This window comes from Talaromyces rugulosus, chromosome III (genome assembly GCF_013368755.1).
Source record: "Talaromyces rugulosus chromosome III, complete sequence".
NCBI lineage: Eukaryota > Fungi > Ascomycota > Eurotiomycetes > Eurotiales > Trichocomaceae > Talaromyces > Talaromyces rugulosus.
This window is the reverse complement of record NC_049563.1, coordinates 951,954-968,828: the sequence shown is the minus strand read 5'-3', so window position 1 is coordinate 968,828 and position 16,875 is coordinate 951,954. Positions and strand designations below refer to the sequence as shown.

At 47.1% G+C, this 16,875-nt stretch overlaps 6 protein-coding genes across 6 annotated transcripts; 3 read left to right on the top strand and 3 right to left on the bottom strand.

Annotated features, from left to right (window-relative positions):
* Positions 1–1,230: 1,230 nt before the first annotated feature.
* On the top strand, positions 1,231–1,536 carry TRUGW13939_05192 (uncharacterized protein; the record flags this gene model as incomplete). The annotated part of the gene is made up of 1 exon (XM_035488356.1): positions 1,231–1,536. One exon carries the CDS (start codon positions 1,231–1,233, stop codon positions 1,534–1,536), a length of 306 nt encoding a protein of 101 aa, XP_035344249.1.
* A 928-nt stretch (positions 1,537–2,464) lies between these two features.
* Positions 2,465–3,112, bottom strand: TRUGW13939_05191 (uncharacterized protein; the record flags this gene model as incomplete). Its single annotated transcript, XM_035488355.1, has 2 exons — positions 2,465–2,692; positions 2,762–3,112. 2 exons carry the CDS (start codon positions 3,110–3,112, stop codon positions 2,465–2,467), a joined length of 579 nt encoding a protein of 192 aa, XP_035344248.1.
* A 531-nt stretch (positions 3,113–3,643) lies between these two features.
* Positions 3,644–5,098, bottom strand: TRUGW13939_05190 (uncharacterized protein; the record flags this gene model as incomplete). The annotated part of the gene is made up of 4 exons (XM_035488354.1): positions 3,644–3,809; positions 3,879–4,447; positions 4,510–4,791; positions 4,865–5,098. The coding sequence occupies 4 exons, from the start codon at positions 5,096–5,098 to the stop codon at positions 3,644–3,646; spliced, it is 1,251 nt and encodes a 416-aa protein (XP_035344247.1).
* Positions 5,099–6,354: 1,256 nt separating this feature from the next.
* Positions 6,355–8,349, top strand: TRUGW13939_05189 (uncharacterized protein; the record flags this gene model as incomplete). Its single annotated transcript, XM_035488353.1, has 4 exons — positions 6,355–6,581; positions 6,641–7,225; positions 7,293–8,147; positions 8,217–8,349. 4 exons carry the CDS (start codon positions 6,355–6,357, stop codon positions 8,347–8,349), a joined length of 1,800 nt encoding a protein of 599 aa, XP_035344246.1.
* A 165-nt stretch (positions 8,350–8,514) lies between these two features.
* Positions 8,515–9,570, bottom strand: TRUGW13939_05188 (uncharacterized protein; the record flags this gene model as incomplete). The annotated part of the gene is made up of 1 exon (XM_035488352.1): positions 8,515–9,570. The coding sequence occupies one exon, from the start codon at positions 9,568–9,570 to the stop codon at positions 8,515–8,517; it is 1,056 nt and encodes a 351-aa protein (XP_035344245.1).
* Positions 9,571–10,477: 907 nt separating this feature from the next.
* TRUGW13939_05187 (uncharacterized protein) lies at positions 10,478–11,622 on the top strand (the record flags this gene model as incomplete). Its single annotated transcript, XM_035488351.1, has 2 exons — positions 10,478–10,896; positions 10,959–11,622. 2 exons carry the CDS (start codon positions 10,478–10,480, stop codon positions 11,620–11,622), a joined length of 1,083 nt encoding a protein of 360 aa, XP_035344244.1.
* Positions 11,623–16,875: the final 5,253 nt, after the last annotated feature.

Here is a 16,875-nt window from a genome sequence, read left to right as displayed (position 1 = left end):
CAAGCGACAAGGCCGTGGCAAATGAACGTGGTCACGTAGATAACAGCGCACACGGCGTGTCTTGAAAAGAGTGCATTCTTGATAGAGCTAAGCAAATCGCAGGCGGAGGTGATTGGTGCAGGGTGAATTGGTGGCTGGCCAGCTAAAGATTAGCTCAAAGCAGTAGCAACTACCAAGTTATTAACTGAGGCACAGACGGGACAAGCGTCGAGGAAGCAATTCGTGAGCGCCATAGCTCCTTGGTCCGTCGGAACGTCCTTGCTATTTTGGGGCGAGGGTTGGCAGCCTATCATCGCAGCAGAATGAGATATCGTGCAACACCAGTCACTAGGTCTCAGGCCCCGAGAGATATCATCATAGTCGCTATCAACGTGCTGACGCGTAATAGCGCAGATCAACATTGCTTTAGCAAGAAGTGAAGTCTGGAGAAGACGCTGGGACTGGTTAGGAGGAAGGTGGTGCGGCAGCCAGTCACCTGACTCCCGCAACGCATCCGCCACTTCGACCCTTTTTCTTCTTCTTCTTCGCTTGCAACTTGGTGTGAAAACTTGACATTATTGCTGAAGCCCAAATCACGCCATCCCCAAACTCAATCCACAACGCATAGGCTTATCTTGACTTTGGCGGCAAACCCACTTTGGCGTGCCGCGTCGCATTGGGCTCACGAGCTCGGCCAAGTCCTATCTTATCTTGATTGGTGTGCAGCTACTAGCTAGTGGCGTAGGTTGCAACTAATAGTCGGGCTTGCCACGCTGCACGGACGCACTGGCCGGATTATCATTTCCTGTTGAGAAAAGCGCCTATCACCATATCAATTAAACGTGGTTGACTTCTGCAAGGATGGAAACGGGCGAAGAGGGGGGAGATCGGCTGGGAGTGCTTGGCTGCGGATATCGGTGGGAGTTGTTGCTCGCTTCGGCTGCCTCGTGCCGCCTTTTCTCGTGATCCAGCTTTCGAATAACACAAAATCGCCCCGAGGGGTCCAGAGGGGCCAATGCCATGTAGTTGAGACCGTTGCCCCAGGGCAGGGTCTTGAGAGAGCCACAGTGGCTGCGAGGCATACTATCATCCATCGTCATGGTTAAATCACTCGCCACGAACATTGGCTATAAAAAACCACACTGGAAAAGGCGAACTCTGACACAGTTCTTTCATTCTCGCAGTGAGTTCAATTGCGAAGCCAAAGGTATTTGACGTTCCACACAAAGGATTTTCTCTTTTGAAGAAAGCATGCCGTCGTCCAAGACCGACACCGCCATTCGTTACCCGGAGGAGCAGAACCAGCATCGCCGAATCCGAGGCGTCACGCAGGACCGCAAATGGGAGGCCAGAATGCGCGAGCAGGCCGTGTCAAACCCGCAGTTTTCCAACAACGCCGCGACCTGGGGCCCAGAGACCCTCCTCGATCTCAAAACTGATCAGAGTGGAAACCCTCAGCCTGACCCAGCTCAGTACCGCGATGGTAACGCTGCCGTCAAGCGTGGTCTAGCATCTGGCGACCAGGATATGGTTGCCGCCGTGAATCAGGTTCCTTGATAGGCATACAGCAAGCTTGAGTAGCATGTGTGTCAATAAAATAAATGAGAGAATGCTCTCATGTCGTGTATGTATAAATTGGTTTCAAAAGGTCAATGGAAGTTCCAGACATGTGCAGTATATAGTGTGTTGTGCTCCTCGGAGCATCAATCTTTTGCAGCATAACCCACATGACTGAAAACTTCTGACGTTTTAATCTTCTTTTTAAGAGTTCTAACTTTTTATGTGGTCAAGACAACCTTTTATAACTTCTGTGAGTCACGCTGACTCATTAATTCCGAGATCTTCGTATCCTACTCCGCCTACTCCGAATGTGTGGAGATTCGGAGTTCGTGGCAGCCATGTGGCTGTGGGACCCAAAAGCTTGTTTCTGAAGATGTAGTTAGTATTGGACGTGGACAAAAAAAAGACGTGTGCTACTAGAGAAGTCATATAAAAACATAAGTTCTTGAATACCATAATTGTATTCCTGAGAAGTTCCTAAACTGGCATCGGAATGCCAAGCCTCGGAAGGTGTACGGAGTAGCTCGTTACATTCGTCTGAGAGCTAATAATAATAGTAAACAAAACTGGGAAATAATAACATGTTGGCAATAAGGACCAGCTTAATGTATAGTTAAAGCTTAAACTTTCAGCCTGGGTTTGTATGGCGGCGAGCACTCTTTCTCTCTTCTGGTTTTGGTCAAGCAAGCAAATTTATCACACCCATTCCCGTCGCAAAGATTCAAGCCATTCCGCTCGAGATTGAATATGTCTACTATCATCCACATAGGCCCCTTGTAGCACAAGGCCCGTATCAAATGGATAGATTTGCAGAAATGAATGGGTGTGGTCACATAAATCAGCGTGTAATGTTGAATTTTTGACAAGCGGTGCTCATTCATCACAAAATCCAGACGTAACACAATGCCAGTCATCATACCAGTCATCACACGGCATTACTCGTCGCTGCCTCAAGCTCTTCCAAGATGAGATTACGTTTCACCAACAAGTATTCAACCTCCAGGTCCTTTCCCAAAAACGCTGTTGACATAAACTCAACAATGTTACGTTTCTTGATCGGTCTCTCGGCTTGGGCAAAGATTTCTAAATCAACGTAGATAAGCTTTGTGAGTATCTCCTCCAGGTTTGGATTGATACGAGTCTGGGAATGAGGCTGAATTTGCGTTTTAATCTCCTCAATGTCTCAGAGTGAAGCTTCCATTGCGTCGTAAGTTGTGCTTACCCCTTCAACAGCCTTCAGCAGATATAACACAGCACTGAGAACGGTGTATGCAGGTGTAAATTGCGTGAGTTTAGTGACCAACTTGGCTAGGCTGCACAGATACCGCAATGGTTTCAGCGCAGTGTTCAAGTAACCCCATATGGCATGTCTGTTTCGAAGAGCCGAAATTTTTTGTTCCGTCTCTTGGAGTACATCCCGAAGATGATCAACGATGTGAATCTCTGTACTGTATTCGTTGGCTTCTGCAATGGATCGTCCTGATGTTTCCTCATAAGTTGCCGGCGCGTCCTGCCATGTTGGGACGGATGCATCGGTCATATCGGGCTTGAGAGCAGTCCTATTGCTGTCCATGGCTTGAAAGTTTGTCTTTCGCTCACTCCTTTAGTAAATACTTGGCCCACTGCGAGGGACGAGAGTTGAATGTGTGGGAAGAAGATGAAGCGTTCGGCCGAAGGCTGATACCCATCCAACTCAGCTTTTTCGGCCATCGCTACATATGTACCCCGCCACATTCGTGTAATTTATCTGAACAAATCGGGGTCATCGGGAAAAACACGCTGTGTCACCTTCATACAATTTGCTTTTTAGGAAGGAAAATTGATCCAGGTGGTTTTCAAATCCATAAGCATGGTTGCTGATTAGTGCTTACACATTTATTATAAGAAATTATAGTTTCTTTAGCTATTCAGAGTAAATGGATAATATTTGAAGTTCTAAACAGATAAAGTACCTCACGATATGATATACCACTAATAACCCATCTAAATATCCACCGACGCATCTCTACGTGTGACAGGTACCACGCATGCTCATGCTCATGCATGTACCCGGCCAAGTTACAAAATATAAACCCATCGACCGGTGCTGGCTCAGCACACCCGCTCATGGAGTCCACTCTACAGATATTACACCGCTGGATCCGTGTTCCCCAATTCTATTAGCAGTGAAACCGCCGAATCTCGAGTCGGCAGTGTTGAACAACTCTTCCCACTCCTCCACCTCGCGCTCTCTAGAATTGAACAGTGATAGCATGATGGCATCCATGTTCCTGGAGCTAAGTTAGTCTCGACACTGAAACGAAAAAAAAAGAGGTTTTATTCTTAGAAAAGCTTCTCACCGCATGTTCATTTCCTGCCTTAGCGTCATTGTTCCTGGCTCCGGTAAAAGATGGTCTTGGATGACCACCTTTGCACCCGCTTTCAAGCTAGGTATCAACTTGCGCAGCACGTCGATGCAGTACTTGTCTGGCCAGTCGTGCAACACATACCGTAGCAAATAAACGTCGGCGCCTTGCGTTGGCTGGTTAGTGAACATATCATGGGCTGAAAACTCAATTCGTCCCTGGACATCCTCGGGAAGCGTGTCGGCAGCGCCCTTGACTACTTCTGGCAAATCCTGAACGACAAAGCGCAGATGAGCAAATTTCTGGGCGAGGTAAATGGATACATGGCCTCTAGAGCCGCCGAGATCGACGACAGTGCTGTTCGGCGACAGCTCTGACCAGGCAAAGTGAGTGCTGAGAGCCTCGAGGCTGGCCGTTGATGTGGTGGCCATGGCAGCAGCAAAGCGCTCTGCACGAGTCGGATTCTCTGAGAAAAACTGAAATGTATTTAGAGAGGTGTTGTTCGCCAAAGCATAGCCAGACACGTTCGGCTCTTCACTTCCCTGTGCTATAGCATCGACGGCCTGCAGGTACGTTGTGAGCCACATGCGACTGTGTTTGGAAATGCGATGGAAATACTACTGACTCTGTTATGTGCTGGCCAACATTCATCAAAGGTGAGCCCCATTAAGTGGCTTGCTGCCGGGTTTTCGGCCAGGAGTTTTGATGCCGCTGTGTGAGCGACAAAGCCCTTTTTCGGCTCATGGAATACACGATGATAGACAGCAGTGTAGCGGACAATACGCTTCACGTCATGCTCGCGCACACCGGATTTCTCAGCAAGGTCGCGGAATGAAATCGTCGAGCCGACAGGAACCAGCGATGCGAGTTTGAACCGGTAAACAGCTACAAGAGGGGAAAGATTGTTCTACAGCCCTGGAGCTTAGCATTTCCGAGGTTGATGCCATTAAATTAACTCACTGTCATGCGGAGCGACTCACCGGAGGAAGAAGGTTGTTCATCGGACCCTCAATCAGTTGGCGGAGCTCGATCATGGCTTCGAGTACATCCGATTTGGCTTGTTGAACATCCGGTGTGCCCTCTTTGAACGCCTCCGTCGGACCATCTTCATTAAACGATGGCTGGGGAAGTCCGTTGCTCTGCAGATGCGAATCAAGGACGGCAGCTTGAGCGCTGATTTTCTGCGCTAGTTGAATGATTCTAGAGGTCGACATTTTGGTGAGGAGCTGAGGTTGTTTGAATGGTGAGTGTTCAGAGCGGACGACGACGCCAAGTGGGATGATGATGGGGGGGGACTAGTAACTAAGCAGAACTACCAAATTGAGTATCTCTCGTTTTCAAACATATTGCAATTAAGAATCCAATTTATTCTATGCAACAGAGGGATCTATATTTTGGTAAAATGGGGAAGAAAATGGATTCATTCTAAGCGATTAACGATTACATATGCAAAACGAGGACTTGTGAGTTCAATGTTGCCTTGTATGGCTAGCCTCACGGGGATCTAGCATGGTGATATGAAAGGCTGATTTCTTGGTGTTCTAATTTGCAACTTCTTCTCTTCTATGTCTTTTATTTCTCGCCTCTCTAATCCTCCTTGTCCGGATCTCACCCGCGTCGCTACTCTATCCCTATGTAGAAGAATGACACTGATTTTTATTGGTTTTGAAACTATCCACGTCCATACAATTAGCGAAGTTGCTTACTGCTTGACTGCAGAGGCAGAGAGAAAAACCTTATAATAGAAAACCCTCTTTGGCCCCAGGCACCAACACTCTATATTCTATGCTATGGTCTCCGCCTGACCTCTCCGCTGAAGGCGGCTAAGAAATTACTGCTATTAGTTGAATTTTCCATTTCCCCTTTCTGTTGTGAATGGCGCCGCCCATTTTAGCCCCCAATGTAGTACGAACAGTGTCGTGCTAGTAGGCTGGGCGCGATGAGTCAAGACTCCGGACAAGGCTAGATGCATCCGTTTCACAAGTTCCTCACTAATTCAGTTCAGTCGAGATGGAAATTCCCGAACATTTCCGTTCCAACTGTTGAGATTAATTACCGCAGTTCCTGTTTCCTGCGCATGCAATAATGATTGTCCGTCGTGGCAAATGCATCAGCTGTAAGAACCTTGAGATTTCAAGTGGTAGTACGGGCATATGGAGTACACTTCCTAATTATTATTATAGAAGAACGTGGAATCCGTGCGGACATTACTCGCCGCGTATCACTAAAATGCGGCGCAGACAGTCTCTAACATTGCTTTTGCTATACATAGCTACCCGAGCCGGGTTCATGCAGTAGCGTCAACGCGAACCTCCCCAGGACGGCTGGATGGAAACGTTGGACAAGGCTGAGTTGGGGGTAGGATTTTAGTGTGTTTGGGGTAGGAATACTATTTATTCAGGAAAAATCTCCCGTCAATATTAGATGTAAAGCAGTGTGTTGTACCAGCAGTCACGCAGGTCAGCCTCACATGATGTTGTTATTTTCTATCTTCGCCCTTTGCTGGGCATCACTTTTCCCTGCTGTCGCCGCGGCAGCAGTAGGAGATGTTGCTCTTCATACTCGTGATGGCGACGCAGATACTGTAGATGCAGTAGCGAAAGCTCTACGTGCGGCGAGAGATAGCACGTATTCAATGAATCAGACGTCGTTGGCAAAGAGCTGGGCCAATGCGACGCTTTTCTCAGCTGGTATAAGGTATACTTTTTCTCTTTTTATCTGTTCCGGTTTTTTCTTCTTCTAATCTTCTTTTACAGCGGTAGCCGCAGTGCCGGGCAAAATGGAACACTGACTGCTGACGCTAGCATTGAACTTATTTGCACGGCTTGCTACATAAATGGCTCTGTGAAAGGCTCATTGACCATAAGCGACGACTTTAATCTCACTCAGGCCATCCACAACGTGGAGGGTGAGGTGGAAAATGCCACAATCTCTGCAGTGGACACGCTAGGAAGCTACGTCGAGACAGTACTTGAAGATATCGCTACGCTTGACTTGGCGAAAATTCCAGCCTGGCCCACGTTGGATATCGACTTCAATCTTGCCAATCTAAGCAGCCTTCCCAGCGTGAATGGACGGTTTGAGTTCGACGCGCTCGAGCTATATCTCGACCTAGAACTCAAGATGAACGCCGGAGCGACCTACACTTTAAACCTCTTCACGTCTGAGACAGAGGCTGGGTTCTCAATCCCAAACTTGGAAGCCGGCGCCATCTTCAGCGTTACGCTTATTCTTATATCCAAGGCTGAGGTTGATATCAGCGGCGGTATCCACCTAAAATTAGATGACGGTCTCGCCCTCGATCTGGAGCTGTTCAATCAAAATACATCTGGAATCACACTGTAAGAACCGAGTTATTTCCACTTCTATTTCCCCCAAAACTTGATACTAATATATCAATTTATTCAGTCCTGGCGCACAATTTGAGTTCCTTCCTATCACTATCGAGGGCCAGGGGTCCATCCAGGCATTACTCCAGTTGGAAACCCGCCTTGGTTTTCGTGTCTCTTCCCCGGAACTTGCATCGTTGTTTTCCGCCAGCACCGGGGTTGAGGCCAACCTATTTGCGTATGTCGCAGACTTCCTTGTCGAAGTCGATGGATCCTCGACCGATGACTGCGAAATAGCTGCTGTCGCCGAGTACACCCTTGCAGTTGGCGGTGCTGCAGGGGCAACCGTCGCCATTGACACATACCAATGGGGCCCAAGTCCGAACACAACGACTCCCATTTGGTATACGACCCTGGCGAGTATCTGTGCCAATAGCAAGACTGCTAGTACCACGTCAACTTCGGCCACGGCAGTAGATGTCACTGCTCGAGCAGCCTTGCAGCCTCGAGACACACCTGTTACAACTACTGTCTCAACAACGGAATCCTATACCATCGTCAACTGTCTGTCGACAGGACTGATTAACTGCCCAATTAACTTGCAGAGCACTACTACGGTCAAGCAGACGTTGACTTCGGTTCTCACAGTGCCATCTGGTTCCTCGGCCACGTATCCTGCTAGTACGCATGCATCTGTCACAAGTGCAATCGCCTTTGGATCGAATGTCTTCTCCATAGCTCCAACTAGCGGCACGCCGACCTCTTATACCCCGCCCAAGCCTACATCCTCTAGTAGTGGTGGGACGGGCGGCGGTAGCGGTAGCAGCGACGGTGGTAGCGGTGGAGGAGGAGGGCTTTCTCATCGTGATAAGTTAATTATTGGGTTAACAGTTGGGTTGGGCGTGCCTTTCTTGGCCATAGTAATTGCTGGACTGTGAGTTTCACTATCCGTATCGTCATTTATATGAAACATGAAAGAAAATCTGACAAATTGCTCGAACAGGTGGTTGATTTTTAAACGCAAAAATTCTTCGCCAGTCCCGCAGCCAGAGACGAGCGTGAGCAACACCTCTTTTCCCAGTTCTGACATTGGAAATAATAAAACCCCACCTTTGAACACTTACCCAGCCACTTGAGTCTGTGATGTTTGGTTCTGTTTATCATATTATCGCGAGGTGGCCTCTAAACGTTGTTTATTAACGGTAAAACATTGAAAATTTCCACTGTTAGCCAAGTATTATGCAACGACATCAGAGGCTAATAGTATTCGGTTGATGATTCTACGTATACATCAATTAAAATCAGACATTTTGACACACCATCTCTTTGCCTTTGTCATCCCATCGATAAAATCCACCATCGCCAACATTATATCTATAATAATTCTCCGTTCCCCCGGGCACAATTGCCTTCCTCAACGTAATATTAATCCGACCTTGTCCAGTCTCTCCACCCTTTCTTTTTGGAATAGAATGCAACCAATTCGCCTGCGTCTCGCCACGCATTACAATCATATCCCCAGTGGCAAGCGGGATTTTTAGCGGTTTATCGCCGCCGGACAGGGAGGTGTCCTTGGCCGCAGACGGCGGCGGTTTATGCTTCATCAGAAAATCCCTCTTTGCGCCCAGAGTCAGGCTTGCAATGTTTGGATTCGCGCCCAGGAAACGCTCGTCGTCGGAGTGATATGAGATGCTATCGTCGCCAGAGGAATAGTAGTTGACTAGGACGAAATTGTAAGTTGTCCCGTCAGCTAGGGCTTCTTCAACCCGTCTGCGGAGCAAGTCTAGGCAGCCAGGGATGGGGCGTGGCGTGCATTTGTACTTGTCCGGTTTGATAGGTTGGTTTGTTTTGCTGTCAAGAAGGGCATTATTCTTGTCAACACCTTCTCCTTTTATCCCGGAGAAGTAGGATGTTATGTCAACTCCGAATACAGTTGTATAGCGCGGCGTATTGACGACGGTTTCCGTCGGCCCGCGCTTGATTGTATATCTCACTCGATAAAAGGGCAGCTCACGCCGGAGAAAGTGGAAGTATTCTTTGGCGGTGGGTTGCGGAATATATGGTTCATAGTACAGCAGGTTGAGATGGGGCTGGCCGTTGATCACGCGCGGTTGTTTAGCAGGTGTTGCAAACGAGAGACCAACGGAGACATGCGAAGGGAGTTTGGCAATGGAGAATGGATATGCTGGATGTGATTCTGGGGGTAATTCTTCTTCTGATGCATCTTTTATTGTTTCTGTTGCGTATTTGGTTTTGCTGGGCGGTGGCGATGAGGGGTCAGGGGATGATTTGAGCTTTTTGGGAATTGGTGGCTGTGCGGCAGGCTTGAAGAATGCATCAAGTGTTCTTTTGGGCATTTTATTGACTCTTTTTTTTCTTTTTTCAGGTTTATCTCCTGTAGTGTGGTAAAAAGAGAGTTTCCGTATTCGTTTTCTGGCGACCTGAATGCGCCGAGGCGATGATGTCATTGCCATTCTCACGCGGAATATTACTTTTTACGGCAATATTTTAATCGACACAGTATATAAAATGCCTTTAATAATTTGAATTTTCCCACCACTATTGAAAGCTCTTGCTCACCCATCAATCGATATCAATCGGTTGAAATGATTTAGCTAACACCTTGTAATTGTGGATCCATCCCAAAGGCACAAACAGTTTGGCCCGCATCAAGTTTAATCTACTAATGTCAAAATAAATGAAACAGTAATGAGATCTTAAAATTAATCTTATTTAATTATTATCTAGCGTGAAGCGCCCCATTCGGCGAAAATATGGTTGGCTGAGATTACGCATCTAGATGGCATCCCTGCTCAGTGGACCAATCGAAGAGCGTTCCAATTGCAACACCATGCACAGTATCACAACCCAAAATGCGGCGCAGCACTAGATTGATCGCAACAGAGATTGATTTTGGTTATCACGAAGGGTTAATGGACAAAATTTGCCATTTTTTAGACCTTCATCAATGTCATATGTGTAGACAAAAAGATAATGCAAAGAAATCTTGAAACTTGCGAGGTAAAATCTCAATTAACTTGAGACCAAACATGCATCGTGTGCAAGCTTCGTTTGCAACGCTGCCGAACTAACCCGATGTAACATTTCAGATTTTTTGCTTTTTCTTTGTTGTCTATCTTCTCCCAAATCGGGGAAAGCCTCCATGTCGTCCAGCTACATCGTGACCTGTGTGCTTTTCGCCGCTTCGCGTCTCCTCTGCTTCTGCACCGTTGACACAACGGCCTGCGATGCCCATTGCCAGCGATGGCGCAGAGCAAAAGTACCTTTTTCGTGACAGAAACAGTAACCTCATACCGACCGCAAACCTTTGACAATGTTGTCACGTCGTTTATCCCTCTCCCCTCAGCATTCACCCCAGACCCGCACTGCTATACCGATGGCTTCCACAACAACATCGCTGAGCAATTCGACTATGTGTTAGTCGCGTTTGACCCAAGCTATGAGTATTACGCCGGATCCAGCTCCATTGCATGTGTCCCTCCAGAGGTCAGTGATTGGTATCTCCATCGAACGGTGCAAACGGATACAACGGCCACGGTACAAACAACAACTAGTCTCCCTACAGTGAGAAGCTTGATGCCTGTTACTTGTCCGGATGGGTGGTACACGGCAGGAACATCGACTGCAAGGCCGACGATTATGCAGGTGACGTGTTGTCCAAGGTTGGTTATGTTCTTCGTGGTGGTTGGGTTTTCCTTTTTGGGCTAACCGATTGATTATCTAGTGGCTACTCAGTAGATCCTTCACAAGATCACAACATCGAAGCAAATTGCGATTCGACTTTGGATCCGGAGCAATCAATCTGGTATCTTCCCACCACGGGTGAAGAGATGTTGCAGACAGCATTCACGGACACCGTACATGTTGTTGCTGTTGCAGTGAAAGGCTATATGCCTCTGACAACGACGACATCAGCACCATTTTCGGGGACTTCGACGGTAGCACCGGCATCATCCCTGTTCACCACGACATCGACGGCAGTACCGACATCGTTGCCGTCTTACTTACCATCCACGCCGACCAAATCAAACACTCCCGACTCCCAAACATCTTCCTCTTCATCATCGCATACATCCGGGGGAACTATTGCCGGTTCGGTGATAGGAAGCCTTGCTGCGGTAGGATTGATCGGGCTCGGTGCTTTTATGTTTTTCCGGCGGCGAAAAACGAGGCAAACTAAAGAGAACGACAACAGTGCAAAGAACGAGGAGCCCATACCGCCTTCTACCCCCACTCTGTACGATTATTCTGTGGTTTCCCAAAGTGAACCGGGAGATAGATCGACCATTCTGTCGGAGATGCCCACGTTGAGCAACACGCCCGAGTTGTTTTCGGAACATGACCCAACCAGTCCGAGAACGAAGACCGAATCGTATGAGCTGGAATGACAGGAATTTATTACCATACTATTAATATAGAACTAATAGGTAGATCTCTTTCATGATATGTACTTTTAAAACAGTTATTACAAGCACTATACAGTTAACTCGGGGACTGTTATGATTGTGCTTGAATTTAAGGCTTGGTGTCTGTTTCCTGTATAATTCCTGAGAGGAAATTAGGCGAGTATATTTCCTGTCCACAAAGAGAATATGTTGTTGCCCTCCGATATGTACACCACCCCATTTTCTGGGAATATCAAAATGGACTCGATATTATAAAGCGAGTTCTAGCGAAAGTGGTAAACTCAATTCTCAAAATCCTTACACCACCAGATCAAATATGCTTCTCACTACGTTGTAAATATCCATATGATTTATTTCTTTAGATCTTGTTCATGACATATATTTTTAAAGCGGTTATTATAAGCACAAGATAATTAAGTTGGAGACTATTATAGTTATATTAAAATTTAAGGCTTAATCTCTTTTTCCTATATAATTCCTAAAAAGAAATTAGATAAGTATACTTTCTTTCTAGAAAGATAATATATTGATACCCTCAGATACATCCCATTTTCTAGGAATACCAAAATAGACTTAACATTTGAATAATATAAAGTAAGTCCTAGTGAAGTAGTTAATTCAATTCTCAAATTCTTTACACCACCAGATCAAATATGCTTTGCACCGCGTTGCAAATATCTATACGATTTATTTCCGCAAAACAAATGGCCTTGTCAATTTGTCCGCTTAGAAGACATCTAGTACTATGCCGTAACACCTACACTAAAATGCGACCAAGAACACATCTCCTCCTCCAGCTTGAGAATGGCCGTTGGAGATATTGTGCTGGATGCTAGTAGCAGCTGCACCGACGGTCTGCCTGGTATTCCCCGTTGAAAGAAACCAATTATTATTCCAAAAGCCAGATTGCATGCAGTACCCGGCAGAGTTGACATTTGTCCCTGTTTGACTATCTCATCCCCTGATACGGACCACCTGATAGAGACATTCAAAATCGCTAAACAGAGCTATACACGAGGCTGTTATTATTTTAACGGTCTTTTAGAAAATTTCGACAGAGTCGGTGGTACTCTTCAACACGAATGCACTTTTAAAGATCATCCTTCTTCTGCAAATGTTCGTGTCATAACCATGGTTGACTGGGACTATGAAAAATGGAGACTAATAGTGACGAGTGAATATGAATTTGAGCATGAGCTTCAGGCCTTTTCGCAACGGGGTTTGTGTTTTTAGGGATCAAGTCTTCTTTATTGTGTTCACACAAGTACAACATGGCTTTGACGATTCCTTGGTGAACCGGGTGAATTTCTCAGGCTGGCATAAAAGTTGCTTGGTTGGTGCGTCATTGTCTCACTGTCAACTCATAAAAGGACTATTAAATGCAGATGCATACTAGAGTGATAATGCGCCCATCCTTACAGCGACTGTTAGACGTCGGGTGGAAGCGGGAAATGGCTTGATATAACATTTGAAGTTAGATGTTTCATTCGCGCAGATGAGTTTCTGCTAGCTAGTATTATTATTCTCGTGCTATTTATGGCAATGTTTTCGGCTGCCATTTTTTAACAAACTGAAAAGTGAGGTGTGCCTAGTAAGCTGTCAAAAATTTAAAGTATCATAGTAGCCGAGATAAGCACGGTCAAATGTAGTCAGATGCCCCGGTGACTATAAACAAGGTTTAAAAACCAAAAAATCAGTACTAGTTATATTTAGACTTTTAAAAAATATTTAAAAAAAAAAAAAAAAAAATTCGGATTTCGGCCGTGATTTGACGCGACATCTGCAGTGCGGAGCATATCCAGACGCAGTCTAAAAAAGAGCTACGGAATGTGGCGCCAACTAGGGAAAAACTTACATAGTCCTAGGGTGCCATCGACATATAGCTAAAAGCGAGAGAGAGAGAGAGAGAGAGAGAGAGAGAAAAGCCATTCACCGTCTATTTCAGATTTGACTGAAATAGTTCAAGGCCAAGCGAATCGAGCTAGACCCGCCGACCGACAATGTATTTAATGTTACATGTAGGGTATACTGATTCGTGGTACTTTGTGCCCAACATGCCGGGACCAATATTAATTTATTTTTCATTTATATGTACGTCGTATTAATTGTTGGTTAGTCTACTGTGGCAGTGACTTTGCCGACAAGTCATGTCTTCGTATAGATTTAGATCACTATCACCAACAGCAATAATGTGCTGACAGCTTCCATTTTGATCTAGACCCGGTGTCAGGCGATGCAGGAATACGAAAGCGGTTGAAAAAAAAAGAAAAGAGAAAATAAATAAAAACTTAAAATAAATGAATGAACTCCATGGTGCTAAATATAGAAAGTTGGCGCTGCTGTACGGATACGGAGAAGGCACATGTAGATGCACTCCAACTAGCCAAGCCACATTAATGCATTGATCGCATGCCCGGTCTATCTGGTTAGACCCTGGCTTATCTTCACGGCTAAAGCACTACTACTATTTAGTATTTTTGATTATTATGATCGATTTTAGGAGTTCCTCGGTTAGCCTGTATGGGATGAATGTACTACGTAGTTAAAAGTGATGGCTGGGCCGAGCGGGGTCGGCTGTCATCAGTTGATCCGGATGCAAGCCCGTCACATCCCCTACTGTCGGCCGTGCGTACACAAAGAAGTATTGTTGGATAAAGTAATAGTCTTAACTTCGGAACAAAGAAATAGTCAAAAAGTAGAGCTAAGAGGGGGGGGAATAAGCAAAAAAAAACAACGGCATCTGCGGGGTAGATGCGTCCGTACGGACTGTTAGTAGTAGTACTGCGTGGATGAATATGCAGTGGATTAGTGGTAAAGTCAATTCCCTCGGTGTTACTAACTTACCAGCCATCTCAATTCTGACTGATCCTAGAGGGCTGGTTAGGGTTAGGACAATGATTACCGGATTAGGAAATAGCTGCTACATTGACGGCGGAAGCTTCGTCCAAGGGTGGAGTCGGGATGCGTCATGTTTTTTGTTTTTTTGTTTTTTCACTTCTTCTTTTCTTTTTTTGCTTGGTCTTTTACCTATTTGGATTGTATTCTCGAAGCTAGTTCGCGAGGTGAAATGAGGGAGACTGGTTTAACGGAAAAGAAGCCAATCACAGGCAAGAAACCCTGGGGCGTAAATGTCTGGAGATCAGGTGATTGTGATATCTGACAGGGCTTCCCACTGATTGGCTTCCTTTTCTCATTTTATTTTTATTTTTTCATCTTTCGCCATTTTTTTTTACAAAAATCCCCCGTGTGACAAGTTAGTGGGAGAAAGCTCCAGCATAGTATTTCCGTCACGTGCAGCTCCATCGAGCAGCACGGGAAGGACCGCGGACCGCAAGCACGGACCGGGAGCGGGTGGAGCAGGGATTTCTTCAGCGATCCGGGCTCCACACCTCGCTTTGGCTTGGGCCTCGTCCGGCCAGCAGCACAGCGATCAGATCGTATCGTAGAGAAATCCATATAATGATCCCATATAATATGAGCCACGTCTCTCGTTTGTTTGTCTGTCTGAGGGCATTCACGCAATCTGCAATTGACGGATAATCTTTCTTGACAGAAGAACAATACTACCAGAACGGAGCGCTGCTCACCGCTTCAGTCCCACCAGCCAGGCCAGATTAAAATTCCGACGGACGGTGTACAGACTACAGAGTTCTCCGCACTGCAATACTCCGTATCGCGTACAGAATTTAGCATGCCAGGTGCTTTCCTGGTTCGAGGACCAGCTAAACGGCGCTACCGGGCTCATCACTGTGACCTCGCCATCATCGTGGGCGGGGTAGCACTGTGGTCCTTTAGGCGCTGATTGGCATGCAGCTATATGCCATGTCCATCGTCATAATACTAGGGAGAGGGCAGTCTGGTCTTAATTTAGACCGGTTCGCTGAGGGCCTATCGCGGGCAGATCCCACGGGTGGACATGAGTATTTATTATCATTGCAGCGACAAAATACTGCCAGTCCTAGTAGCAGCAAGTAGTCAAGGTGGTTGATGAATCATGACTGGCTGATGTAAGCAGCGATACGCGCCGGGCCTTGTTTTAGCGCGATGGGGCAGTGGGGCGCGGCGTGATTCGCGGGGATCGCCTGCAGCAGACATGCTTCTTCAGTACGCTGATTAGCTGGCGGCCTGTGACGAGGGCTGCATGGTGGATCCCCTACTACAGCCAATCAGCGTGCGCATCGCCCGTGTCTGTCCATCGCTCTTGCCCTGTCTGGCAATTGCCTGCCCAGCACTCTCCCGTACCTGCCCTGTCCGCCTTCTCTCTTCTTTTCTCGCCTATCTTCAGTTGACTCGATCTCTCTCTCTCTCTCTCTCTCTCTCTCTGTGCAGATGTGAAGAGAACGGAGGAGAAGAAGACACATCATGCAATGGTGAATATTCCCTTTCTGCACCTCGCAAGTCCAACCAGCCCGCCTGCAGCAGCACTACTTCACTTCGGTTACCATCCGATGCAGGCGTCCTTTGCACTAGCACGTCCTCCAACCTCCAGCCGTTAAGCTCGGCCCTGCGCTCTCCACCTATCGCCGTCGATTCGCCTCGTCGATGATGCGCATGGCTGGGCGGATCTGCCAGACAGGGCCCTCGTTGGCGCGCTGTGCAAATGAAGCAGAGAGCCACTCCAGCCTCTGCAGGCCAGTCACCTCTGTCAACCCCACGCCGCCAGCCCGTCCGCTGCCGACTCAGGACCGTCTCTGTGGCCGTCAATTCGATCACTCGAATCACGCCTCCTTCCTCGGATCGGCCCTCGCTTCACCTTATTGTCAATTCGACATTGCAACGCTAAATCATTATTTTTCACTGCCCGTTGACCTTCTCCACGGTGCCTGCATCTCCTGACCCCTGCCCCTCAAGACCACACTATGTAAGCGCTTGCATTTGTCCCTTTGCCAGCTTTTGCTTCACACCATCTTTCTCCAACTCTGTCACCGCCCACCCGCAGCAATTTCTTCCCAGAATTCCGGGACAGAAGGGGCATCACGATCAAGGAAAAGTAAAGGGTAGGAAAAGAAGGAAACACCATCTCCAGTCATTCTCGGACCCGTCTACTGTATGCCGTGCGTATCGGCTCTCCTTCCGTCCACCCCTCGGCATTCCACCAGGTAGACCGAACTGTCTCCTGCTTGGCTTGATTCCCGACTCCCAGGGTAAGTCGCTTTGCTGTGTGAAATTGGGCTGTGTAACTACCACATTCTACCCCTGACTGTATCACCCTCCCTGGTCGCTGACCCCCGCGGC